The 27,086-nt window shown below is 38.3% G+C and overlaps 1 protein-coding gene across 8 annotated transcripts in view; it reads left to right on the top strand.

Moving 5' to 3' along the window:
• The window catches only part of RIT2 (Ras like without CAAX 2), a 476,484-nt gene that overhangs the window by 274,591 nt on the left and 174,807 nt on the right, over nt 1-27,086 (top strand). For 7 of the 8 annotated variants that reach the window (XM_077900607.1, XM_077900609.1, XM_077900608.1 and 4 more), the window contains one exon: nt 8,697-8,888. In XM_077900607.1, the coding sequence (XP_077756733.1) occupies nt 8,697-8,888 (192 nt within the window). Of the gene's footprint in view, nt 1-8,696; nt 8,889-9,545; nt 9,595-27,086 lie in introns of all 8 variants that reach the window. The other variant, XM_077900613.1, reaches the window with a different exon arrangement.

Genomic DNA, 27,086 nt, shown 5'->3' with positions numbered 1-27,086 from the left:
ATTATGCTACATACTTTAAAGGAATTGTACATTCATGGCAAATAATACTTGTGTTTATGTGAAATGATCTTCCAGGTATATTAAGGATATTAAATCTTAATTAGGGTTAAAAGTTAAAACTGTATATATTATGTGCCCATTTGAGTCTAAAAAGTGTGTAAAGGTGGAATATTGCTTGTATGCCCATAGACTATTTCTGTAAGGGTAAAGAAATTATTAACTGTCATGCATTTGGAAAAGAAAATTGGGGTTGGAGATAAGGAAATTAAATTTTATATACTTCTTTACCTTTTGGATATTTTGTGATGTGTATATTATTTTTCAATATACTATAGACAAATAATTTTGATGCTTAAGACAGTAATTGGCAAATACATAGAACTGTAAATCGTAAATTTTCTCCAGTTTAGTTTGCACTTTTATGGTTTTGATCATATACACGGATGTCATCCATTTATGTTTTCTTAGTATCACATATTTTTCTGCAATGATTCTACCATTTCTATTTGAAAAACATAATTACATGTCAGAGAAAACTCATTTATCGATTTTAGTCCATACTGCTCTAGTTAGTCCACATCAACTGTGGGATTCTCACTGAGGCAAATGGTTTTCAGAATTAGAGAATGCCAGACCTGGGAGGGATGTCAGAAATTTTATCAGCCAACTTTGTCTTAGAGATGAAGAAACTGAGGCCCTGTAGGATTTCTTTCTCCTCTGTTAGTACATGACACTCACATGGTGAAATGTAGGATTGAGGTAAACTTTGGTACTAAGTAAATTGATTTAGTGTGAATGAGATAAGATAAATTATTCAACCAACTTGATATTAACTGACTGTTCATCCTTGGAAAAGTCTTTCTTTCTTTTTTTTTTTTCCTTTCTGCATTCATGTTCAAATTCATAATGCTTTAAAATGATTGGTTAAACCTAGTATACTGTTTACATCCATTCCACTTTAACTGAAGATGTGTTGAAAGATTCACCTACTAATTCAAGACCCCATTAGCTTTATCATCCTCTCTCCACTTGTAAGCACCTCAGTTTTCCAAAATTTCTGGATCTATGCAAATGCTCCTACCTCTCAAAAATGAAGCCATGTTAAATCAAATTAACATTTGTTTCAACAATTACTCTGAGGAAGGCATTTTAGTAATTCTTATAAATAGCTTACAGGGGTGGTGAAGAATTCACACCTCCTCAAATTTTCAAATACAGCTCAAACTCATGCGAATCTTTCTTTCTTCAATGACTTTATTTCCAATTCACAATGTGTTCTTGTGTTCTTTTAACATGGCTTGTTCCACAGATAGTCTTAAGTTTTATATTTCCCATTGCTTGTATCTAACTAGCCCTTGTGATTTTAACAATAGATTCAGCAGAGTAGCAGTGAATGAAACAGCTATTTCAGACTAAAAGAAATATTTTGGCTTGAATCTCAGACCAAATCCTAAATTCTGAGTTGCCAGGAAATTGTAGTTCAGGTGGGCTGCAATGTGAAAACTGATACAGCATTATCTCCCAGGTTGGGACGTAGGTATACTTGGAAGGTCATCCTGTCCTCTTTTTTTTTTTATTTTTTTTTATTTTTTTATTTTTTTATTTTTTATTGGTGTTCAATTTACTAACATACAGAATAACCCCCAGTGCCCGTCACCCATTCACTCCCACCCCCCGCCCTCCTCCCCTTCCAACACCCCTAGTTCGTTTCCCAGAGTTAGCAGTCTTTACGTTCTGTCTCCCTTTCTGATATTTCCCACACATTTCTTCCCCCTTCCCTTATATTACCTTTCACTATTATTTATATTCCCCAAATGAATGAGAACATATAATGTTTGTCCTTCTCCAACTGGCTTACTTCACTCAGCATAATACCCTCCAGTTCCATCCACGTTGAAGCAAATGGTGGGTATTTGTCATTTCTAATAGCTGAGTAATAGTCCATTGTATACATAAACCACATCTTCTTTATCCATTCATCTTTCGTTGGACACTGAGGCTCCTTCCACAGTTTGGCTATCGTGGCCATTGCTGCTATAAACATCGGGGTGCAGGTGTCCCGGCGTTTCACTGCATCTGTATCTTTGGGGTAAATCCCCAGCAGTGCAATTGCTGGGTCGTAGGGCAGGTATATTTTTAACTGTTTGAGGAACCTCCACACAGTTTTCCAGAGTGGCTGCACCAGTTCACATTCCCACCAACAGTGTAAGAGGGTTCCCTTTTCTCCACATCCTCTCCAACATTTGTTGTTTCCTGCCTTGTTAATTTTCCCCATTCTCACTGGTGTGAGGTGGTATCTCATTGTGGTTTTGATTTGTATTTCCCTGATGGCAAGTGATGCAGAGCATTTTCTCATATGCATGTTGGCCATGTCTATGTCTTCTTCTGTGAGATTTCTCTTCATGTCTTTTGCCCATTTCATGATTGGATTGTTTGTTTCTTTGGTGTTGAGTTTAATAAGTTCTTTATAGATCTTGGAAACTAGCCCTTTATCTGATATGTCATTTGCAAATATCTTCTCCCATTCTGTAGGTTGTCTTTGAGTTTTGTTGACTGTATCCTTTGCTGTGCAAAAGCTTCTTATCTTGATGAAGTCCCAATAGTTCATTTTTGCTTTTGTTTCTTTTGCCTTCGTGGATGTATCTTGCAAGAAGTTACTATGGCCGAGTTCAAAAAGGGTGTTGCCTGTGTTCTTCTCTAGGATTTTGATGGAATCTTGTCTCACATTTAGATCTTTCATCCATTTTGAGTTTATCTTTGTGTATGGTGAAAGAGAGTGGTCTAGTTTCATTCTTCTGCATGTGGATGTCCAATTTTCCCAGCACCATTTATTGAAGAGACTGTCTTTCTTCCAATGGATAGTCTTTCCTCCTTTATCGAATATTAGTTGCCCATAAAGTTCAGGGTCCACTTCTGGGTTCTCTATTCTGTTCCACTGATCTATGTGTCTGTTTTTGTGCCAGTACCACACTGTCTTGATGACCACAGCTTTGTAGTACAACCTGAAATCTGGCATTGTGATGCCCCCAGATATGGTTTTCTTTTTTAAAATTCCCCTGGCTATTCGGGGTCTTTTCTGATTCCACACAAATCTTAAAATAATTTGTTCTAACTCTCTGAAGAAAGTCCATGGTATTTTGATAGGGATTGCATTAAACGTGTAAATTGCCCTGGGTAACATTGACATTTTCACAATATTAATTCTTCCAATCCATGAGCATGGAATATTTTTCCATCTCTTTGTGTCTTCCTCAATTTCTTTCAAAAGTGTTGTATAGTTTTGAGGGTATAGATCCTTTACCTCTTTGGTGAGGTTTATTCCTAGGTATCTTATGCTTTTGGGTGCAATTGTAAATGGGATTGACTCCTTAATTTCTCTTTCTTCAGTCTCATTGTTAGTGTATAGAAATGCCACTGACTTCTGGGCATTGATTTTGTATCCTGCCACGCTACCGAATTGCTGTATGAGTTCTAGCAATCTTGGGGTGGAGACTTTTGGGTTTTCTATGTAGAGTATCATGTCATCGGCGAAGAGGGAGAGTTTGACTTCTTCTTTGCCAATTTGAATGCCTTTAATGTCTTTTTGTTGTCTGATTGCTGAGGCTAGGACTTCCAGTACTATGTTGAACAGCAGTGGTGAGAGTGGACATCCCTGTGTTGTTCCTGATCTTAGGGGAAAGGCTCCCAGTGCTTCCCCATTGAGAATGATATTTGCTGTGGGCTTTTCATAGATGGCTTTTAAGATGTCGAGGAATTTTCCCTCTATCCCTACACTCTGAAGAGTTTTGATCAGGAATGGATGCTGTATTTTGTCAAATGCTTTCTCTGCATCCAATGAGAGGATCATATGGTTCGTGGTTTTTCTCTTGCTGATATGATGAATCACATTGATTGTTTTACGGGTGTTGAACCAGCCTTGTGTCCCAGGGATAAATCCTACTTGGTCATGGTGAATAATTTTCTTAATGTATTGTTGGATCCTATTGGCCAGTATCTTGTTGAGAATTTTTGCATCCATGTTCATCAGGGATATTGGTCTGTAATTCTCCTTTTTGGTGGGGTCTTTGTCTGGCTTTGGAATTAAGGTGATGCTGGCCTCATAGAACGAATTTGGAAGTACTCCATCTCTTTCTATCTTTCCAAACAGCTTTAGGAGAATAGGTATGGTTTCTTCTTTAAACGTTTGATAAAATTCCCCTGGGAAGCCATCTGGCCCTGGACTCTTGTGTCTTGGGAGGTTTTTGATGACTGCTTCAATTTCCTCCCTGGTTATTGGCCTGTTCAGGTTTTCTATTTCTTCCTGTTCCAGTTTTGGTAGTTTGTGGCTTTCCAGGAATGCGTCCATTTCTTCTAGATTGCCTAATTTATTGGCGTATAGCTGTTCATAATATGTTTTTAAAATCGTTTGTATTTCCTTGGTGTTGGTAGTGATCTCTCCTTTCTCATTCATGATTTTATTAATTTGAGTCTTCTCTCTCTTCTTTTTAATAAGGCTGGCTAATGGTTTATCTATCTTATTAATTCTTTCAAAGAACCAACTCCTGGTTTTGTTGATCTGTTCCACAGTTCTTCTGGTCTCGATTTCATTTGAGTTCTGCTCGAATCTTTATTAACTCCCTTCTTCTCTTGGGTGTAGGATCTATTTGCTGTTTTTTCTCTAGCTCCTTTATGTGTAAGGTTAGCTTTTGTATTTGAGTTCTTTCCAGTTTTTGAATGGATGCTTGTATTGCGATGTATTTCCCCCTCAGGACTGCTTTTGCTGCATCCCAAAGATTTTGAACGGTTGTATCTTCATTCTCATTAGTTTCCATGAATCTTTTTAATTCTTCCTTAATTTCCTGGTTGACCCTTTTATCTTTTAGCAGGATGGTCCTTAACCTCCACGTGTTTGAGGTCCTTCCAAACTTCTTGTTGTGATTTAGTTCTAATTTCAAGGCATTATGGTCTGAGAATATGCAGGGGACAATCCCAATCTTTTGGTATCGGTTCAGACCCGATTTGTGACCCAATATGTGGTCTATTCTGGAGAAAGTTCCATGTGCGCTTGAGAAGAATGTGTATTCAGTTGAGTTTGGATGTAAAGTTCTGTAGATATCTGTGAAATCCATCTAGTCCTGTGTATCATTTAAAGCTCTGGTTTCTTTGGAGATGTTGTGCTTAGACGACCTATCAAGTATAGAAAGAGCTAGATTGAAGTCACCAAGTATAAGTGTATTATTATCTAAGTATTTCTTCACTTTGGTTAATAATTGATTGATATATTTGGCAGCTCCCACATTCGGGGCATATATATTGAGGATTGTTAAGTCCTCTTGTTGAATAGATCCTTTAAGTATGATATAGTGTCCTTCTTCATCTCTCACTACAGTCTTTGGGGTAAATTTTAGTTTATCTGCTATAAGGATGGCTACCCCTGCTTTCTTTTGAGGACCATTCGAATGGTAAATGGTTCTCCAACCTTTTATTTTCAGGCTGTAGGTGTCCTTCTGTCTAAAATGAGTCTCTTGTAGACAGCAAATAGATGGGTCCTGCTTTTTTATCCAGTCTGAAACCCTGCGCCTTTTGATGGGGTCATTAAGCCCGTTCACGTTCAAAGTTACTATTGACAGATATGAGTTTAGTGTCACCATGATATCTATTCAGTCATTGTTTTTTGGACTGTTTCACTGAACTTCTTCTTAAAGGGGAATTTTAAGAGGCCCCCTTAAAATTTCTTGCAGAGCTGGTTTGGAGGTCACATATTCTTTTAGTTGCTGCCTGTCTTGGAAGCTCTTTATCTCTCCTTCCATTTTGAATGAGAGCCTTGCTGGATAAAGTATTCTTGGTTGCATGTTCTTCTCATTTAGGACCCTGAATATATCCTGCCAGCCCTTTCTGGCCTGCCAGGTCTCTGTGGAGAGGTCTGCTGTTACCCTAATACTCCTCCCCATAAAAGTCAGGGATTTCTTGTCTCTTGCTGCTTTAAGGATCTTCTCTTTATCTTTGGAATTTGCAAGCTTCACAATTAAATGTCGAGGTGTTGAACGGTTTTTATTGATTTTAGGGGGGGATCTCTCTATTTCCTGGATCTGAATGCCTGTTTCCCTTCCCAGATTAGGAAAGTTTTCAGCTAGAATTTGTTCAAATACATATTCTGGCCCTCTGTCCCTTTCGGCGCCCTCGGGAACCCCAATTAAACGTAGGTTTTTCTTCCTCAGGCTGTCGTTTATTTCCCTTAATCTGTCTTCATGGTCTTTTAATTGTTTGTCTCTTTTTTCCTCAGTTTCCCTCTTTGCTATCAACTTGTCTTCTAGGTCACTCACTCGTTCTTCCACCTCGTTAACCCTCGTCGTTAGGACTTCTAGTTTGGATTGCATCTCATTCAATTGATTTTTAATTTCTGCCTGATTAGCTCTAAATTCTGCAGTCATGAAGTCTCTTGAGTCCTTTATACTTTTTTCTAGAGCCACCAGTAGCTGTATAATAGTGCTTCTGAATTGGCTTTCTGACATTGAATTGTAATCCAGATTTTGTAACTCTGTGGGAGAGAGGACTGTTTCTGATTCTTTCTTTTGAGGTGAGGTTTTCCTTCTAGTCATTTTGCTCAGTGCAGAGTGGCCAAAAGCAAGTTGTATTGGGAAAAAGAGAAAAAGAGAGGAGATAAAGAAGGAAAGAAAAGAGAAAGAGGAAAAAAAAGGGAAGAAAGAAGAAAAAAACGAAAAGAAAAAAAAAGAGAGAAGAAAAAGAGAAAGAAAAAGAAAGAAAAAAAAGGGGGTGGGGGAAGGAAACAAATCAGAAAGCAAAACAAAACAAAACAAAACAAAACAAAAAAGAACCACCGGGGAGTATCTTCTGATTCTGTGTACTTTAAGTCCCTTGGCTTCTCCTGAAATTGTCCGTCTAGCTGGTGTTCTGGGGGAGGGGCCTGTTGTGCTGATTTTCAGGTGTGAGCACTTGGGGGAGCTGCTGTGCCCCTGCCTGGTGCAGGGCTCAGTGGGGGTTGTTTACCCCGTGAGGCCGCAGGAGGAACAGCCCCAGTGGCGGGGAAGCTCTGGAAACCTGGATTCAGCTCCGGCAGGAACTCCGTCTGCAGGGCCTGGAGGCTCCGGGCGGGGCCGCTGATGTGCTCAGCTGGGGCAGGAGCGTCCTTGCTGTCCTGGGCCCTCCCGGCCTCTGCCTGTCCCGGGGAGGCGGGATCCTGGGCCGTGTCCCGGTGCCCTGTGCTCCGGAGCCTGCGCTGGTGGATTCGCGCTCCCGGGCCGCGCAACCCCCTCCGCGGAGCCGCCGCCCGAGCCCCTCCGAGCTGCTCCTGGAACCGCGCAGCCCCCTCCGCACGGAGCCTCTTCCTCTGCCCGAGCCCCTCCGAGCTGCTCCCGGGGCCCCGCAGCCCCCTCCGCGGAGCCGCCGCCCGAGCCCCTTCAGCTGCTCCGGGTCCCGCCGGGTCCCGCCGTGCGTGCTGCAGCCCTTAGGGAGCTCGGCGGACTCTCCTGGGCGCGCAGTTGCTGTTACTGTCCCCGGGAGCCCGAGGGCATCCCCGCCCTCCTGGGTCCTGCTCCACCTCCCTGCGAGCCCCTTTCCGCCCGGGAAGGTCGGTGCAGCTCCTGCTTCTCCGGGACGGGGCTCTCCTGTCCTGGGGACACTCGCCCCGGCCTCAGCCCGGCTCCTCGCGGGGCCCCTCCCCCTTGGAGGCCTTTTGTTTCTTTACTTCTTCTTTTTTTTTTTTAATTTTTTTTATTTATTTATGATAGTCACAGAGAGAGAGAGAGAGAGAGGCAGAGGCAGAGACATAGACAGAGGGAGAAGCAGGCTCCACGCAGGGAGCCCGATGTGGGATTCGATCCCGGGTCTCCAGGATCGCGCCCTGGGCCAAAGGCAGGCGCCAAACCGCTGCGCCACCCAGGGATCCCGTTTCTTTACTTCTTTTTCCCCGTCTTCCTACCTTGATAGAAGCGCGAACTCTTCTCACTGTTGCATTCCAGCTGGTCTCTCTTTAATTCTCAGGCCGAATTCATAGATTTTCAGGATGATTGGAAGGTTTTCTAGGTAATTTGGTGGAGACAGGTGATTTGGGGACCCTGCTCTTCCGCCATCTTCCCTCCTTCCATTCTGTCCTCTGCAGAGAGAGAAAAGGATATAAGAGAAAACACAAGGTGGAAAGTGCCCCATGACTTAACTAACCATCAAGCGTCCTCTGTTTATGCTCCTTAGGGAGACAAGTCTAAGAAAACCCAAGCACATAACTGAGTCTGGGATTATCTATATTTATAACTTCCTCGGTTCACAGGGATAATCAAGGTTAAACTTGTGTTTCTTTTCATCTTTTTGAGGAGAAAATTAGTTCCTCTAGGTTTCAGAGTAAACAAATTTAGATTCTGTTTCTTAAAACTAGACCATTAAGTAGAAAGCTACTAAAAGGATATATCTAATCCCTAAGAGTTCATTAGTTAACCTACTATTTAACATATCTCTCCCAAGATCTATTGAATCAAATTTTCTATGATTAAAGATCAACACTCAGCACACTTTAAAGCATTCAGATTTCATAATTGTACATTTAGACCTCATACTTTTCTACATCCAAAACCCAGAAATAAACTTCTACAAAATTTCCACCCAACTACTTCGTCTCATAGTTTATCTACTTTTGACCTTTTATTTTATTGACGGGTTGGCTTCATTGTCTTAAATTACATAACAGTTTTGCTCTTTTCCTGCAGGCAGAGTTCACAGCCATGCGGGAGCAGTACATGCGAGGTGGGGAGGGATTCATCATCTGCTACTCTGTCACTGACCGCCAATCATTCCAGGAAGCTGCCAAGTTTAAAGAGCTCATTTTTCAAGTCCGCCACACCTACGAAATTCCCCTGGTGCTGGTGGGTAACAAAATCGACCTAGAACAATTCCGCCAGGTGAGTGCCAAATTTTTGTTTGTTCCTAACTCCAAGGGTATATAGCACTTGGCAAAGTATGACCACTTACCAAGGTTCATACTGAGAATTATGAGAAATAAATGATGCTGTGATTTTTCTAAGAAATCTTCGAAATCCTGTGGTAGATTGCGACAAAATATCTCATCCCACATGCTACTTTACAGTGTCCTCACCACTTCAACCGGAGGCATAATCTGTTTCTCCCATCTCCTTGGATCTGGGCTGGCTTTGCCATTTGTTTTGGGTAGTAGACTTTAGTAGAGGTGATGCTATACACTTTCAGAGTTTGAGCTGTAAGAGTTCTGTAGCTTCGTCATTTGCCACTTAAAATGCTTGCTCTTGGGATCCAGCTACCGTGTAAAGACCAAACTAACCATTAGAGTTCACAGGACCCTTCCCACCCTCCAGAATTAAAACAAGCCCCACTTGTCAGATTGTATAAATGGCTTCCATATAACATCAATCTGCTTCAAGCTTCCCCTGCAGCTTGAGATCTCATTGTGATCTCAGTTCATTTCTCCCAACAAAATTGATAATGCAGAAACCATGGCTAGTTTCTGATAATATAGGAACCATGGATTGTGAGCCATTACCAGATTTCACGTAGTTCATTATGGTTTATTCTTCTCTGATCAGACATTATCAGAGCCTGATGGGCAAGCTGAGATGGCCTCATCTTTGCAAGGTAATAATACTTCAGTTGTCCTTAGTACTCCTAAAGAGATTAAATGACCAAAACCTAGTTCAGGGAGCAGACAAATCATCTCACAATTCTATTGCCATGACTTACTTTGTACAAAATCAAATTGCTAAGAAGTTGCATGCAAATCAAATTTTTATAAATCAAATTCTCTAAATTGAACGGTTTAGTTCTAATTTTAGATACTTTATCTTTACTTGCATTGACTTTAATTTTGAACTGGATTTGAATAGTTTGTATGTTTCCAGTTAATGTTTTTTAGACTTAAAGTAGCCTCCTAATAAAGCCTTTTGGTAAGGTAAGAATCTTTACTAAAACAATTCTTTTCTATTTTAAATGTTATATATATTTGGACTTTTGTATCCAATGCATTTTATGTTTACTTACAGTGAAAATATCTCATAGGGTCAATGCTTATAAATCTATGCTTAATACAGAAACATTTCTATGATTTAGTGCAGTACATTTTTGTAGTTGCATGTTTTTCTATATTTTACTTGAAAATCTAAGCATCTTAAAGTGGCAGCTGTTTTTTAGGAGCTATATGTCTCCTCCGCACCCGTTTTCCTACATTCTTTGTTGTTTCTCTTTCTCCAAAGCAATGTTTAGAATAATATGGTTAGATAGGAATTCAAGTTTGTCTCACCAGCTAAATATGAATCTATTCTGTGATATTTGTCATAAAGGAAGAAGAGAAGTAAGTATAGGTCTAGTGGTGAACCTTTCAGGTACTCCTCTTAAAAGTGGGGATATTCTACTTTCTTTTTTTTTTTTTTTAAGGACCTCTGGGAAGTGACATGAGGGAGCACCCTGAGAAATGGAAATATACCATTGGTGATTATATGGCCACCTTTACTGCACTTCTCAGAATTCCTAGAGAACATAAACCTTTAATTGAATGCCAGTCAAGAGAGCTACAAGTGGCTCTTGTAAGCTAGTGGATTTGAGAACATGAGGGAACCTTTTTCGGGCAAAAGTTAATCAGATTGTCTATAGAATGATTGCTCTCCATCATTCCAACACAGGCTGACACTTGCTTTCCCCTCACCATTCTGCTCTGCTTCTGCTTCCCCAGGCTCAAAGGTATTCAATGGGACCCCTGTCTCAGCCTGGGTAATTGCAGATTAGCAGTGGTGTGACTCACAAACATCACTGAAACAAATATGAAAAATGACAGTAAACTGAGTAATTTAGCAGATTTGACAGACTTTTCCTTTTAGAGAAAAGCAAGTAAACAAGATAGTCACAGAAAGTGCAAAAACCATGAAAACTCAAATTACAATCTTTTTAAAATTGCTCACGTACCAACGTCTCCAATAATGAAGTGTTGATATGCAAATTTGGCTTCTGGCTCTGGTGTTTGTGATGGGAATAATTGTTCCTATAATTGTAGAGTAGTTGTTCTTTTTCAAAATACTTTCCATTCACACTTTATTTTAATCCTCTAACTGCCCTGTGTAGTTGTAAGGCAAGCAGTGGATGGATGAGAATATTTGAGAAGTAAATATACTGGTAGAAATCAATTTCAGTAAAATAATGCTGTTATTAGTGACAAATTTAAGACTAAAACCCTGATCACATGTACTCTTTTTCTTATATGAGTCTTCAACTGTTAGGTCTCCATTTTATTTATTTATTTTTAATGTATAAACAAGGATGCTGACACCTGCATCATCTCTAGCTCAGAAGAGTTTTGTGAAGAATCCTAGAATAATAATGTTAAAGTCTGGAAGGTTCTAAAGGAAATCATGCTGGTGCTTCTGTTCAGGGCTATGAGGCAGAGAAATTAGGGTTTTTACTTGGAGGCTCTTCTTCCCCCTCGTTGAAAGTGATTGAAAGGAAAGCACTGATGATAACAGCTGTTTCTTGTCATGCTTGTTTGGTAGAGTAGGTGGCTGCATCCTGAATGCATTTTGGTGAATCCAAGTCCCTTTATACCAAGAAAAAGAAACAAGTTTTGATGCTTCATGTCCTTTGTTATTAATGAGGTCTTTAAACAAAAATATTGAAGGGCTCTGTTTAAAGTTGTATTTTCTCTAAGAACAATATCCATTTTAATACTGATATTCATGATGCATTTAGTATTGCAAGGCTCCATACCAGGCACTTATCACACATAATTTCATTTCATCTTCACTACAAGGCCACCAAGTAGGCTCCTTTATGATGTCTATTTACCGATGGGTCATCTGAAGCTTTAATACATTCTGTGACTTGCTCAAGGTCACACAGCTAGATAGGGCTATGAGAACATGTCCAGTATGTCTGATTAGAAATCACACTACATTATACTTTGGGGCTCCAAGTCATTGCTGTTTTTCTTAAAATTTTTAATATCAGCTTCAGGATCTTACCATGCTCTTCAGAGGATAGAACATAAGCAATTACATTGTATTGGAGCAGGAAGAAGTGAAATGATAGCTCTTTGGAAATGGAGTGACGAGCTCCAGGTACTGGACAAGCCAGTAACAGCCAGAACTTAGGAAGAATGTGAGGAAAAATAAGGACAAGGAAATGATGCTCAAAACCACTGAAAGGCAATGTTTTCTTATTAGAAGCATAATTTTGTCCAGAGTCCATCCAGATGATTCTAAAGCCCTCTTTTTAAATTCCCAGACTACATTAGGTCTCAGAACTTGCATGGTCTTCATCTCTATTATGTCTTCTGCTGTCACACTAGGGAGTAGAAGGCAAGAATTTCTGCTTTTTTGTTTTTGCAAAACCATGACCACTCGTACAAAGTAAAAACGGTGCTATGAATGGAGTGAGTTCCAAGGATCTGGGAGCTGGTTTAGGAAAGTTTTATATCAGTCGCAGACCACAAACTATTTTATCCTGAAGATAGACCATGACAAACCATTCAGCAGGGACAGTCTAATTGGAGCTTAATACTTAGTTTGAAGCCTTGAAACCCTGCTTTCCACAGCCTGCTCTTTGAATGTAGGTCTGGGATCAGGAAATATTCCTTGCTTATTCTTCAGTAATCTATCTAATGAAAATGGTTCAATTCCTTTACTGAGAGGGGGCATATAAAAGCTGCAGAGATCAGAAATTGCTGTGTTAAGAAAAATAACCTCTATTTAGAGTTCTGTCAAGCATCTGCTTATCTTTGTGGAGAGATGGCAAGTTTGTGGCACAGTAAAAAGAATGAGAGAGAACCCATCTCTCTCCTCAAGGACTTCTCTCTCCTCAGAAGGGATCTATGCATGTGATATAGAACATTATATTAAACAACAAAACTGAATATCGAACAGTATGACACCATGTATAATTGCAATTGTTTCTGAAAACCAGGAAAGATCAATGTGGGTAGTATTTTTGAGGAGGGACGATGCTGAATGGAGAAGCATCTGGAGCAGGTAGAAGGAGCAGGTGAATGGTGATAGGGCCAACAAGAGTAGATGTAGAAAGGAGGTAATGAATTGGGGTACTGTGAGTGTGCATAAGCCATGGAGTGTTCAGGAGGAGGATTTGGGAGGACCAGGCTGCCTAGCACATATATATCAAGCAGCCTCAAAATAATTTCATAGATAAGGACCTGTTTGAAGACCAACTTTGTCAAACACAAAACATAAATATGTAAAGCATTTCTTTACATATTTCCATAGCATTTTCTTTATATGCTATTTTTTTCATTAAAATTGCCAATGTATTGAGATGCCTGGGTAGCTCTCTCCGTTAGGTTAGATGTCTGCCTTCAGCTTGGGTCATGATCCTGGAGTCACAGGATGGGATCCCCATGTCAGGCTTCCTGATAGGGTGGGGAGTCTTCGTTGCTCTCTCACTCATTCCCTCTCGCTCACTCGGTCTCTGCCTCTCTCAAATAAATATATATATTTTAAATGTCAATGTATTAACTTCAATTAAGATGGAAAACAAAACAAAGTTTAGAGTTTGGTGTAATTTAACTAGATGGGTAGGTCTTAAAACTAGACTTTGAACCCAAATCAGTCTTCTGATACTTACATATATATCTATTTATTTATTTCACCATTCTTTCATTCAATTTAGTATTTACAAAATATTTAGTAATTACTCAATGGGTAACAAAAGGTTTTTTTGTTTTGTTTTGTTTTGTTTTTTTGTTGTTTTTTTTTTAGATTTTGGTGTTCAGGAGTGAACATGACAGATAAAAACTTTAGAAGAATCTGAAATTATAGTATGGAAGATACAGATAATGACCAGTTTGAGTGTGTATGTAACAACTGCATACTGCAAAAATGGTGTCAGGAATAAAATTATACACACTTAGAATATATATATATATATATATATATATATATATATATATACACACACACACATACATACATGGGAAGAGAAATAACTTCAAATATTTGAGCAGAGTTGTGGCAAGAATGCATTTTCATAATCTATCTAGTTGTTGGAGGGGGACAAGAATGGAAGCAGGAAGGCCAGTCAGGAGATTTAGTTATCAGGATGAAAAATGATGGCAGCGTGGGTGAAAGCAATAGACTATTCATGGATTCCATACTCGTGCAACACCCTGACCGGATGACAGGTGACAAAATTACAGTGAAATTTGGAGACCATTCATGTAGGGACAAACTGCTACATTGTTCAGTGATACCTGAGGTCATGGTTTCATTGTCACACAATGCACTGAATGTCCATGATGAATTCCTCAAGACAAGGTTAAGACATATACTTAGCAAATACTTTTCAGAAAACAATGAAGTATATTGTAAAAAGAATCAGATAGACCTGAGTTTGAATTTTCACTGAGATGATCCTTGGACAAATAAGTGACAAACTTGACAAACACCCAAATTCTCCTTCAAAGAAGTGCCTCACTCCCAGCACAGAGATAGGAGGCATAGTCTGTGGACTGCTTCAGGGCCATCCCTAGCCACACAAAGCCTCCTTGTCTGAGGTCCTACTCTTTCCAGGTTTGCCCATTTTCAGTGAAGTATGGGCACATACATCTAGCCATTGCAATCCAATGGGACACCATGACAAGCAAATCTTGCTCCAGATCCCCGTGCTGGTTTGGCAAACTTTGTTGGGGCTTGCATTGTCATTCAGCTTTTCCCTCGACCCGATCCAGCTTCCTATTCCTTCCTTTGTAAGTATTGATCCCTAACCAGTATTATGCACTCCAAAGTCTGTCTCAGTGTCTGCTTCTGTAGAACAGGGACTTTCATAGGTTTTCAGGTAGGGTAGATGACATAATGTCATTAGATTATCTAGCACAGTGCTTGGTACAAACCAGGGACTCAGTAACTACTATGTACTACCATCCTCATCCTTCACCTGGATTGTTTACTTTGGGTTTCTATGTTCTTATCTGCTGTTTTACAAGTTAGACACTAGCAAATGTGTCTTTTTTTTTTTTTAATGAAAACTTTTATCATCACTCCTGTTACTCCCATGGAGGCTGGGGGTGGGGAGCTAAAGGGCATATCACTGGGATCTAAGATGGGGTCTACACCTGCTTTATCAGCCCCCAAAACAATATACTGGGGTTATCCAATATAAAGCTACTGGTTAGTCTAGTTCCTGAGCAGACCTGCTAATAAACCTCAAAAACACAAAAGTCTAACTCACTAGCCAGAAATGAAAGCAAGACCTGTCTGAGTGGGATGGGACCGGGACGGCACAGGTTGATCCAATCTCCTCTGGAGGGGGACTCATCCCTAGAGGAGGGAGGGGGGGCCAAAGCACACACCTTAGGGGAGGTGATGTTAAGGGAGGGGGAAGCACGTAAGCCCGTGACTTAGTTCTTGGGAAAGCACCAACCTCTAAAATCACGAAGGCAAGGACAGATACCCAGGGTGCCCTCTGTTAAAGGGGGAGAAAAAAGCAAGAGAACCCAGAAAGAAACCTACAGCCTGTAGGGGGGACCCAGAAAGGAGCTCCTTACTACCCTTGGGGTCTCTGAACTGGGAAAGACTACAAATCACACAGGAAGAGGGGCAGCCCGGGTGGCTCAGCGGTTTAGCGCCACCTTGGGTCCATGGCGTGATCCTGGAGACCCGGGATCGAGTCCCACATCGAGTCCCACATCGAGTCCCACATCGGGTCCCACATCGGGTCCCCCATCGGGCTCCCTGCGTGGAGCCTGCTTCTCCCTCTGCCTGTGTCTCTGCCTCTCTCTCTCTGTATCTCTCATGAATAAATAAGTAAAATCTTTTTAAAAAAATCACACAGGAAGAAATATGTAAGAATTGTGTCAAAAAGAAGAGTAATTAAAACTGGAGGAAGGCCCAGTGAGTTTTCTGATAAAGTATATAGGCTTTAGTGCACAGATTTTGTAAACTCAAGTTTGAAATTGTTACTCTGTTTCACATCTGATAATTAGGTAAACAAACTTTAAGTAAATGAATTTTGAACAGAGCTTTGGAGGAATCGGCGCTGTTTTTCCCCATTAGATCATGAACAAAGTCAAACTGAGTAAAAACTGGCAATAAATGAGAAAGACATAAAGATTACTAGCTGTTCCAGAAAAGCTAATTTTACTATGTATGGACAAACACCCTGGATGAGACCTGTGGTTCTCAAATTATAGTCCCCTAAACAGAAGAACCTGCATCACCTAAAACCGTTGTTGGAAACACACATTCTCAAGTTGTATCTTAGTCCTCATAAATCAGAAACAGTGGAAGTAGGCACAGAAATCTATTTGAACAAATGGAGCGATTTTGCAGCAAGCTAGAGAACCATTGGGCTAGAAGGAATATAGATGAAAAGACATGAGGTCATTTATAAGACTCCATAAGAGAGAATCTAGACCCTTGAAGCATTTTCGAAGTCTTAAATGAGCTATTGGAAACCTAAAAGAAAAACACACATGCATGCTCACACACACAAGCATCTATATACATAAGAAATAAAATTTTTAAAGTAAAAACTAATTCTTATATAAAAAGAACAATGATGAAAATAACATGAATTAAATCCACTTCTCCAATCAAATGTGTCATAAAAAAATCTAAATTTTGCTGCGTATATTATGCACCTACAACTAAGTCACATTCCATTTGGCAGTTTCATGTTTCATTGGAACACAGGTTGTGTCTATTCGGCTTGAACTGACATAACTGTTTGCTTCCCTTCCTTATTTAAATGGTGTTAAAATGAATTGTTTGGTTTTCACGGATCATTGGCCACATTTGTAAAATTGACAAGTCAGAAGCAGCATATAGAAATAAGCTTCTTTTTAAGGAAAAGAGGAAAGAAAACGTGCATGGGGAATCAGATTGGAGCTTTGAAGTGAAATCCAAGATTACAAAATTGTTCTGATCTCTTGAAAATTTTCAAACCAATCACTTAAAAAAGCTACCTGAAAAGAAATACCAAGTGAGTGAAGCTTTACAATTTTTATTATCCCATGGGAGATGTCAACTCTCTGTGCCCTTCCCTAGGTATCCTGTTGTAGACAAACTCTGATATTTGAGATGATTTTAAATTCTCAGACTTATGGCTTTATATAAAAAAAAAACACAAAAAATGAAAAAAAACATTGTATGTATGTGTGCACAGTTGTATGTATAAGTATAGCTATCATAGAGACCAAGACAATCCTAAATCCAAAAGAATTATATTGATAGGTTGAATTACAAATACCGGTTTTCCTTTCTATCTGCATAGGAGAGTGTTCCTATGAAACCTTTCGTGAGCCAGAAGGGCGTAAAGCAAAGAAGTAAATAGCATTTTGTAAAAGTGAAAATCATCTTCAGTTTTCATTCCAATAGCCAAAACAGATAGTAATGTAGGTCTTAGCAAAAGCAAAGTTTCTAAAGTGAACTTTCTAGTAGTGAAGGAAACCTATTTTCTGAAAGAGGAACACTTCTTGTTTGCGTACTAGAAATTCTTCAACTTCAATCACGTGTTTAGGAAATTACACAATCATCTTGCTTTTAAATTTACTTTGAAATAATTATACAGGGGTGCCTGGGTGGCTCAATGATTGAGCGTCAGCCTTTGGCTCAGTTCATGGTCCTGGGGTCCTTAGATCGAGTCCTGCATTGGGCTCCTGGCAGGGAGCCTGTTTCTCCCTCTGCCTATGGCTCTGCCTCTCATTCTCTCTTTCTCTCTCTCCCTCTCTCTCTCTCTGTGTCTCTCATGAATAAATAAATAAAATAAATAATTATACAGGCACAGATTACAAGCAAATATGTTGAGAAGCCTTGTGTACCCTTCTTTTAGCATCCCCAGTATGATTGTTATATAACTGTAAAATATCAAAAACAAGAAATTGATATTGGTTTAATCCATAGAGCTTATTGAATTTCAACCGTTACACATATTCATTTGTTGTATATGTGTATAATTCTATGCAATTCTGACATCAATGTTGCTTGCATAACCACCACTGCAGTCAAGATACCCAGTTGTACCATTACTATAAGACTCCTTTATACTACTCCTTATAGCCACGTCCATCCCCTACCCACCCCAACCCTAACTCCTGGCAACCATCAGTCCACCAGTCCGTTCTTCATCTCTATGCAAAGAGTTTATTTCATGATTGTTACATACATGGAATCATCCAATACACATCTTTTTGAGATTGGCTTTTTTTCATTCAGTCCTATATTCTGAGGCACATCTGAGTTTTGTTTATCAGTAATTGTTCCTTTTTATTACTGAATAACATGCATTCTGGGTATAACCACAGATTGTTTATCCATCACCCTTTAAAGACATTTGGGTAGTCTCCAGTTTTCATTTATTATAAATAAGGCTGCTATAAACATTTATTTACAAATTCCTGCATGAATTCAAGTCTATAATTCTCTGGGATAAAGCCCCAAAAGTGCTAGGTCTTCTGATATGTCCATTTTTAGTTTTGAAAGGAGATGCCAATGTATTTTTCAGTGCATCTGTACTTATTTTACATTCTCACCCTTGCCAGAATTAGATGTTATCACTATTTTCCATTTTAGACATTCTGTTAGGTGTATAGTGATAACCCATTATGGTTTTAATTTGCATTTCTTCAATGACTGATAATATTAAGCATCTTTTCATATGTTTATTTGCCATCTGTATAGCCTTTTCAGTGAAATGTCTGTCCTTTGACTATTGTATAATTGATTTATTCCATTGATTGATTATTTTTTAATATTAAGTTTTGAGAATTCTTCATTTACTTGAGATTCAAGGCATTTGTCAGATAGGTGATTTGCAAATATTTTTTCCTGGTGTATAATTTGCCTTTTCATCCTTTTAACAGGATCTTTTGCTGGAAAAAACTTTCATTTTGATGAAGTCTGTTTTTTTTCTTTTTATTGAATAAAGCATAATTTTGCTATCAAATCAAAGACTACCACTTGGTTTTAGGTCCCAAAGATTTTCATCTTATTCTTTTCTTGAAGTTTTATGTTTTACATTAAAGAGCATGATTCATCCTGAATTATTTTCTGTTTAAAGTGTTTGGGTTTTTTTTGCCCCCCCCCCCCCCGTTTTTTTTTTTTTTTTGATGATGGATGTTTAATTGCTCCAGCACAATTTATTGAAAAGGCTGTTCCTTCCCTATTACAATGTTTCAGCAGAGGATTCCATTTTTTACTTTGTCTGTTTTCTCTCTGTTCAGATTGAGTATGTTCTATTGATCTGTCTTTAATTTACTAATTCTATCGTTTGCCTTCTCTACTATAGAGACTATCCAGTGAGTGTTTTTTTATTAATTAATTTTTTTGTATTCTTTGTCAAATTTGCAAATATACTGGCATAAAATTGTTATAAGTTCTTCTGTTCATTTTGTGTCTGTAGAAACTGAAATGATAGCTCCTTTAAATTCCTGCTAGTGTTAATTTGTGCTTCCCTTTTTACTGAACAGCATTGGCATGAATTTAGTAATGTTGTTAGTCTTTTCAAAGCACCAACTTTGGGCTTTATTTTATTAATAGCGAATTTTATGGATTCATTTTCATTGTAAAACATACCATATAGTCATGGAATAAGCCCACATCTTAATATATTATCCTTTATATCTTCTGTCTTTATTAGATTATCTTAGAATCTTGTATTTTATAATTGCCAGGTTTATATTTTAATTATTTTTTCCTAATTTTTTGGAGTTTTATTTGCTATTCTGTTTGTGAATGCATGATATGGATACTTAGCTCATTGATTTTCATCTGTTCTTTTTTAATGTAGGCATTTAAGGTTGTAACTGTCTCTCTAAAGAAGGCTTTGTTATAGTTATACACTAAATTGTTACATCCTATTTACCATTAAATTCAAAATATTTTCTAATTTTGATTGTGATTTCTGCTTTGACTCATGGGCTTTTTAGAAGTATAGCCCTTAATTTCTGGGCTTATAGTGATTTATGAGGTATTTTGTTATTGAACTTATTACTTATTGTCTGCTATTTTTAATATGATCTGTATAATTTTAGTCCTTTGAAGTTTGTAAAGTGTTGATTTTTAGCATGCCATATGATCACTTTTTGTAAATGTCCCATGTATATATTTGAAAGAATATATACTTTTGCATGGTAATTCATGTATGTCAAGATTTGCAGTCATTTTCTTCCAACAATTTGAAGATAGAATTTCATTTCTATGATATCCCTTGTTTTGGAAAATCAGTTAATTGTTTTTTTTTAAATAAATTTATTTTTTATTGGTGTTCAATTTGCCAACATACAGAATAACACCCAGTGCTCATCCCATCAAGTGCCCCCCTCAGTGCCCGTCACCCATTCACCCCCACCCCCCACTCTCCTCCCCTTCCACCGCCCCTAGTTCGTTTCCCAGAGTCAGGAATCTTCATGTTCTGTCTCCCTTTCTGATATTTCCTACCCATTTCTTCTCCCTTCCCTTCCATTCCCTATCACTATTCTTTACATTCCCCAAATGAATGAGACCATATGATGTTTGTCCTTCTCCGATTGACTTACTTCACTCAGCATAATACCCTCCAGTTCCATCCACGTTGAAGCAAATGGTGGGTATTTGTCATTTCTAATGGCTGAGTAATATTCCATTGTATACATAACCACATCTTCTTTATCCATTCATCTTTCGATGGACACCGAGGCTCCTTCCACAGTTTGGCTATTGTGGACATTGCTGCTATAAACATCAGGGTGCAGGTGTCCCGGCATTTCATTGCATCTGTATCTTTGGGGTAAATCCCCAACAGTGCAATTGCTGGGTCGTAGGGCAGGTCTATTTTTAACTCTTTGAGGAACCTCCACACAGTTTTCCAGAGTGGCTGCACCAGTTCACATTCCCACCAAAAGTGTAAGAGGGTTCCCTTTTCTCCGCATCCTCTCCAACATTTGTGGTTTCCTGCCTTGTTAATTTTCCCCATCCTCACTGGTATGAGGTGGTATCTCGTTGTGGTTTTGATTTGTATTTCCCTGATGGCAAGTGATGCGGAGCATTTTCTCATGTGCATGTTGACCATGTCTATGTCTTCCTTTGTGAGATTTCTGTTCATGTCTTTTGCCCATTTCATGATTGGATTGTTTGTTTCTTTGGTGTTGAGTTTAATAAGTTCTTTATAGATCTTGGAAACTAGCCCTTTATCTGATATGTCATTTGCAAATATCTTCTCCCATTCTGTAGGTTGTCTTGTAGTTTTGTTGACTGTATCCTTTGCTGTGCAAAAGCTTCTTATCTTGATGAAGTCCCAATAGTTCATTTTTGCTTTTGTTTCTCTTGCCTTCGTGGATGTATCTTGCAAGAAGTTACTGTGGCCGAGTTCAAAAAGGGTGTTGCCTGTGTTCTCCTCTAGGATTTTGATGGAATCTTGTCTCACATTTAGATCTTTCATCCATTTTGAGTTTATCTTTGTGTATGGTGAAAGAGAGTGGTCTAGTTTCATTCTTCTGCATGTGGATGTCCAATTTTCCCAGCACCATTTATTGAAGAGACTGTCTTTCTTCCAGTGGATAGTCTTTCCTCCTTTATCGAATATTAGTTGACCATAAAGTTGAGGGTCCACATCTGGGTTCTCTATTCTGTTCCATTGATCTATGTGTCTGTTTTTGTGCCAGTACCACACTGTCTTGATGACCACAGCTTTGTAGTACAACCTGAAATCTGGCATTGTGATGCCCCCAGATATGGTTTTCTTTTTTAAAATTCCCCTGGCTATTTGGGGTCTTTTCTGATTCCACACAAATCTTAAAATAATTTGTTCTAACTCTCTGAAGAAAGTCCATGGTATTTTGATAGGGATTGCATTAAACGTGTATATTGCCCTGGGTAACATTGACATTTTCACAATATTAATTCTGCCAATCCATTAGCATGGAATATTTTTCCATCTCTTTGTGTCTTCCTCAATTTCTTTCAGAAGTGTTCTATAGTTTTTATGGTATAGATCCTTTACCTGTTTGGTGAGGTTTATTCCTAGGTATCTTATGCTTTTGGGTGCAATTGTAAATGGGATTGACTCCTTAATTTCTCTTTCTTCAGTCTCATTGTTAGTGTATAGAAATGCCACTGATTTCTGGGCATTGATTTTGTATCCTGCCACACTGCCAAATTGCTGTATGAGTTCTAGCAATCTTGGGGTGGAGGCTTTTGGGTTTTCTATGTAGAGTATCATGACATTGACGAAGAGGGAGAGTTTGACTTCTTCTTTGCCAATTTGAATGCCTTTAATGTCTTTTTGTTGTCTGATTGCTGAGGCTAGGAATTCTAGTACTATGTTGAATAGCTGTGGTGAGAATGGACATCCCTGTTGTGTTCCTGATCTTAGGGGAAAGGCTCCCAGTGCTTCCCCATTGAGAATTATATTCGCTGTGGGTTTTTCGTAGATGGCTTTTAAGATGTTGAGGAATGTTCCCTCTATCCCTACACTCTGAAGAGGTTTGATCAGGAATGGATGCTGTATTTTGTCAAATGCTTTCTCTGCATTTACTGAGGGGATCATATGGTTCGTGGTTTTTCTCTTGCTGATATGATCAATCACATTGATTGCTTTATGAGTGTTGAACCAGCCTTGCATCCTGGGGATCATCCCACTTGGTCGTGGTGAAAAATCTTCTTAATATATTGTTGGATCCTATTGCCTAGTATCTTGTTGAGAATTTTTGCATCCATGTTCATCAGGGATATTGGTCTATAATTCTCCTTTTTGGTGGGGTCTTTGTCTGGTTTTGGAATTAAGGTGTTGCTGGCCTCATAGAACGAATTTGGAAGTACTCCATCTCTTTCTATCTTTTCAAACAGCTTTAGTAGAATAGGTATGGTTTCTTTTTTAAACGTTTGATAGAATTCCCCTGGGAAGCCATCTGGTCCTGGAGTTTTGTGTCTTGGGAGGTTTTTGATGACTGCTTCAATTTCCTCCCTGGTATTGGCCTGTTCAGGTTTTCTATTTCTTCCTGTTCCAGTTTTGATAGTTTGTGGCTTTCCAGGAATGCGTCCATTTCTTCTAGATTGCCTAATTTATTGGTATATAGCTGTTCATAATATGTTTTTAAAATCGTTTGTATTTCCTTGGTGTTGGTAGTGATCTCTCCTTTCTCATTCATGATTTTATTAATTTAAGTCTTCTCTCTCTTCTTTTTAATAAGGCTGGCTAATGGTTTATCTATCTTATTAATTCTTTCAAAGTACCAACTCCTGGTTTTGTTCATCTGCTCCACAGTTCTTCTGGTCTCGATTTCATTGAGTTCTGCTCAAATCTTTATTAACTCTCTTCTTCTGCTGGGTGTAGGATCTATTTGCTGTTTTTTCTCTAGCTCCTTTAGGTGTAAGGTTAGCTTGTGTATTTGAGTTCTTTCCAGTTTTTGGATGGATGCTTGTATTGCGATGTATTTCCGCTTCAGGACTGCTTTTGCTGTATCCCAAAATTTTGAACGGTTGTATCTTCATTCTCATTAGTTTTCATGAATCTTTTTAATTCCTCCTTAATTTACTGGTTGGCCCTTTCATCTTTTAGCAAGATGGTCCTTAACCTCCACATGTTTGAAGTCCTTCCAAACTTCTTCTTGTGATTTAGTTCTAATTTCAAGGCATTATGGTCTGAGAATATGCAGGGGACGATCCCAATCTTTTGGTATCGGTTAAGACCCGATTTGTGACCTAGTATGTGGTCTATTCTGGAGAAAGTTCCATGTGCACTTGAGAAGAATGTGTATTCGGTTGAGTTTGGATGTAAAGTTCTGTAGATATCTGTGAAATCCATCTGGTCCAGTGTATCATTATAGCTCTCGTTTCTTTGGAGATATTGTGCTTAGAAGACCTATCGAATGTAGAAAGTGCTAGATTGAAGTCACCAAGTATAATTGTATTATTATCTAAGTATGTCTTAACTTTGGTTATTAATTGATTGATATATTTGGCAGCTCCCACATTTGGGGCATATATATTGAGGATTGTTAAGTCCTCTTGTTGGATAGATCCTTTAAGTATGAGATAGTGTCCCTCTTCATCTCTCACTACAGTCTTCGGGGTAAATTTTAGTTTATCTGCTATAAGGATGGCTACCCCCGCTTTCTTTTGAGGACCATTCGAATGGTAAATGGTTCTCCAACCTTTTATTTTCAGGCTGTAGGTGTCCTTCTGTCTAAAATGAGTCTCTTGTAGACAGCAAATAAAAATGCTTTTTTATCCAGTCTGACACCCTGCGCCTTTTGATGGGGTCATTAAGCCCATTCATTAAGTTACTATTGACAGATATGAGTTTAGTGTCATCATGATACCTATTCAGTCCCTGTTTTTGTGGATTGTTCCATTGGACTTCGTCTTAAAGGGGAATAGTTAATTGTTAATTGAAGGTATTCTGCACCGTAACTGCTATACCACATCTTCCACCCCTGGTGATTTTAACATTTTTCTTGTTGTCTTTAATTTTTTTTTTATTTATGATAGTCACAGTGAGAGAGAGAGAGAGAGGCAGAGACATAGGCAGAGGGAGAAGCAGGCTCCATGCACCGGGAGCCCGATGTGGGATTCGATCCTGGGTGTCCAGAATCGCGCCCTGGGCCAAAGGCAGGCGCCAAACCGCTGCGCCACCCAGGGATCCCTTGTCTTTAATTTTTAAGAAGTTTACTCTGATGTACCTATGTGGCTTTCTCTCTCATGCTTGCTTACTTTCTTCTGTGTATGTGTTTGTTAAAATTTGTGCATTTTGAGTTGGCTTATTTTTTGAAAAAGAAAAAGATTTGTAATGTTCTTAGTCATTACCTCTTCAAATATTACTTACATTACTTTTGTATTTGTTATTTAGTATTCCCTTCTAGGATTCCAGTTAGACTTATGTTAGTCCTTTTCACCTTATCGTGTATTTGAGTTATGCTTTTTTCTGTGTTTTCCATTTTATCTCCCTGTGTTTCATCCTAGATATTTTCTTCTGAATGTTCTTTTTGTTTACTATTTCTCTTACACCTAATCTTATTGAACTTACCTACCGAGTTATTTTTAAATTGATTGTTTTTAAATTCTAGCAATTCTGCTTTTAAAATTTCATCTTACTTGCTAAAAATTTTAATCTTTTATGTCCTTGAAAATGCTAAACACATTTATTTAAATATGTGATGAATAACAACTTTTTTATCCACCTAGATTTTTATTTTTTTATTTTTATTCTTTTTCCACCTAGATTTTTAAAATTACTTTTGATATTTTAGTCACTATGACTTATCAAATTTACTTCTGGTAGGAAACTAGAAAGACTTAAATATAAAAATAAATTAAAAAAAAAATCCCACATCAACTTAATCTAATTGGGAACATTGTCTTGATCTGTCCTTCCAGGTCTAGTAGTTTTTTTTCAGTAGAAGGTTGTTCAAAATTACCTCATAGGCAATTTCTAGAAGGGGAACTTACCCTCAAATTTTAATGATATGTTAACTATCACCTACCTTGGTAGGTCCCTGCTTTGAGCTGAGTGTTTGTTTTTCCTCCAAATGCATATATATCTGATAATTTTGTCCTTTGTACACAATCCTTCTGATATTCTACAGAGTTAATTCCAATGCCTGATCCCATCTAAGCACAGCCCTTGTGTACCTCTATCATGCCAACTTCCTATGCCTTAAATTTTAAACCATGAGCACACTAAACCATTTGATCACTGAACATCACACACTGAGGTGCCCTTCTTGTTGTGACTTCTACACTCACTAGTGCCTTTGTACTTTTCACACTGTCCATTTTATATATATCCGCCTACACAACTGGTCTGTACAGTAAGTGGAAGAGGGAACTAGTTTATGCTAAACTAAAACATAGAAGAAAGACTTAATTTTTAAAAATATTTTATTTATTCATGAGAGACACAGAGATTGGCAGAGACATAGGCAGTGGGAGAAGCAGGCTTCCTGCGGGGAGCCTGATGTGGGATCCAATCCCAGGACCTTGGGATCATGACCTGAGCCAAAGGCAGATGCTCAACCACTGAGCCACCAAGGTGTCCCTGGAAGAAAGACTATAAACAAAAATAGGCAAAGAAATACTCCTTTTTGTTCTTTTTCATTAGATGCAAACTGAGGAAAGATGGAGAGAAACAAAAAGTTTGAGATAATTCCATGAAACATCACCATGCTAGGGAAAGGCAATTCAAAAATATGTATGGACATCTTTTAAAGCACCAACACTAAGTATATAAAGGAAATGATGAGAGAGACCAGACAGGAGGGAAGGCTAATCCAGGCCTTGAGTTTAGTGTAAGGAAACTGGGAATAATTGGAAAAGCTACATTGTTTTCAGTAACGATTGTCCTAATGAAGAAAACAAAGCCATTTCCTAATATCAGACAAAATCTTGGGCAAAAAAGACAGGTTTTTGAAATGCAGTGTTCTATACACAGCAATTAATGATGTATGTCATCTGTTTCCAACCTATCAGTAATGCTGCAAAATGAGAATAATCTGCAATTAAAATTACCATGAGAAGCAGCAGGGGAGAGCCTGGATAGAAGATGGTTTTTTTCTAAGAAACCAATAATGTTAGAAGAATCATTGGAATATCTTAAGTATAACATGCTATTATTTAAATTAAGATTTATCTTTTTCTTATAAAATTTGCTTTAAATAGAAAAGATCAAGAAATAAAGACATTATAATCAAAGAAGACATCTCTTATAAAGAAAGACATCTCTTATAAAGAAATTCATGTGGTAATGACATTAATGTAATATGATTTTAGCACCTTTTTTACTCTATTTTGCTGTATATTCAGTATATGTGTCTATAAAAACGAGACATTATAAGAGAGGATGGATTTGGTTTTTGTTTTTAGAACAAAAGAAAACTTGTGTTTGATTCTTGCCTGATGGCACATAGAGTCATAATAATAGGCAGAGCGTATAACTGAATATGTAATGTGAATTCAGACTGGCTGCTGCTCTCAAGCTCAGAACACATCTCTCCCTGCTTATTGAAACTTACTATTCAATATTGAGGAGTAAAGACTTTCATTCCAAGAGAGGCAAGGCTTAAAATGAAAATATTCCTAGGGGAGGCTGATATATATTTATATATATACATATATATATGTGTATATGTTTACCTCTGTTACTTTTATTTAATAAAAGGAAAAAAT

The sequence above is a fragment of the Canis aureus genome, chromosome 6, assembly GCF_053574225.1.
Source record: "Canis aureus isolate CA01 chromosome 6, VMU_Caureus_v.1.0, whole genome shotgun sequence".
Classification (NCBI taxonomy): Eukaryota; Metazoa; Chordata; class Mammalia; order Carnivora; family Canidae; genus Canis; species Canis aureus.
Note: the sequence above shows the minus strand (reverse complement) of the source record. Positions and strands in the feature narration are given on the sequence as shown.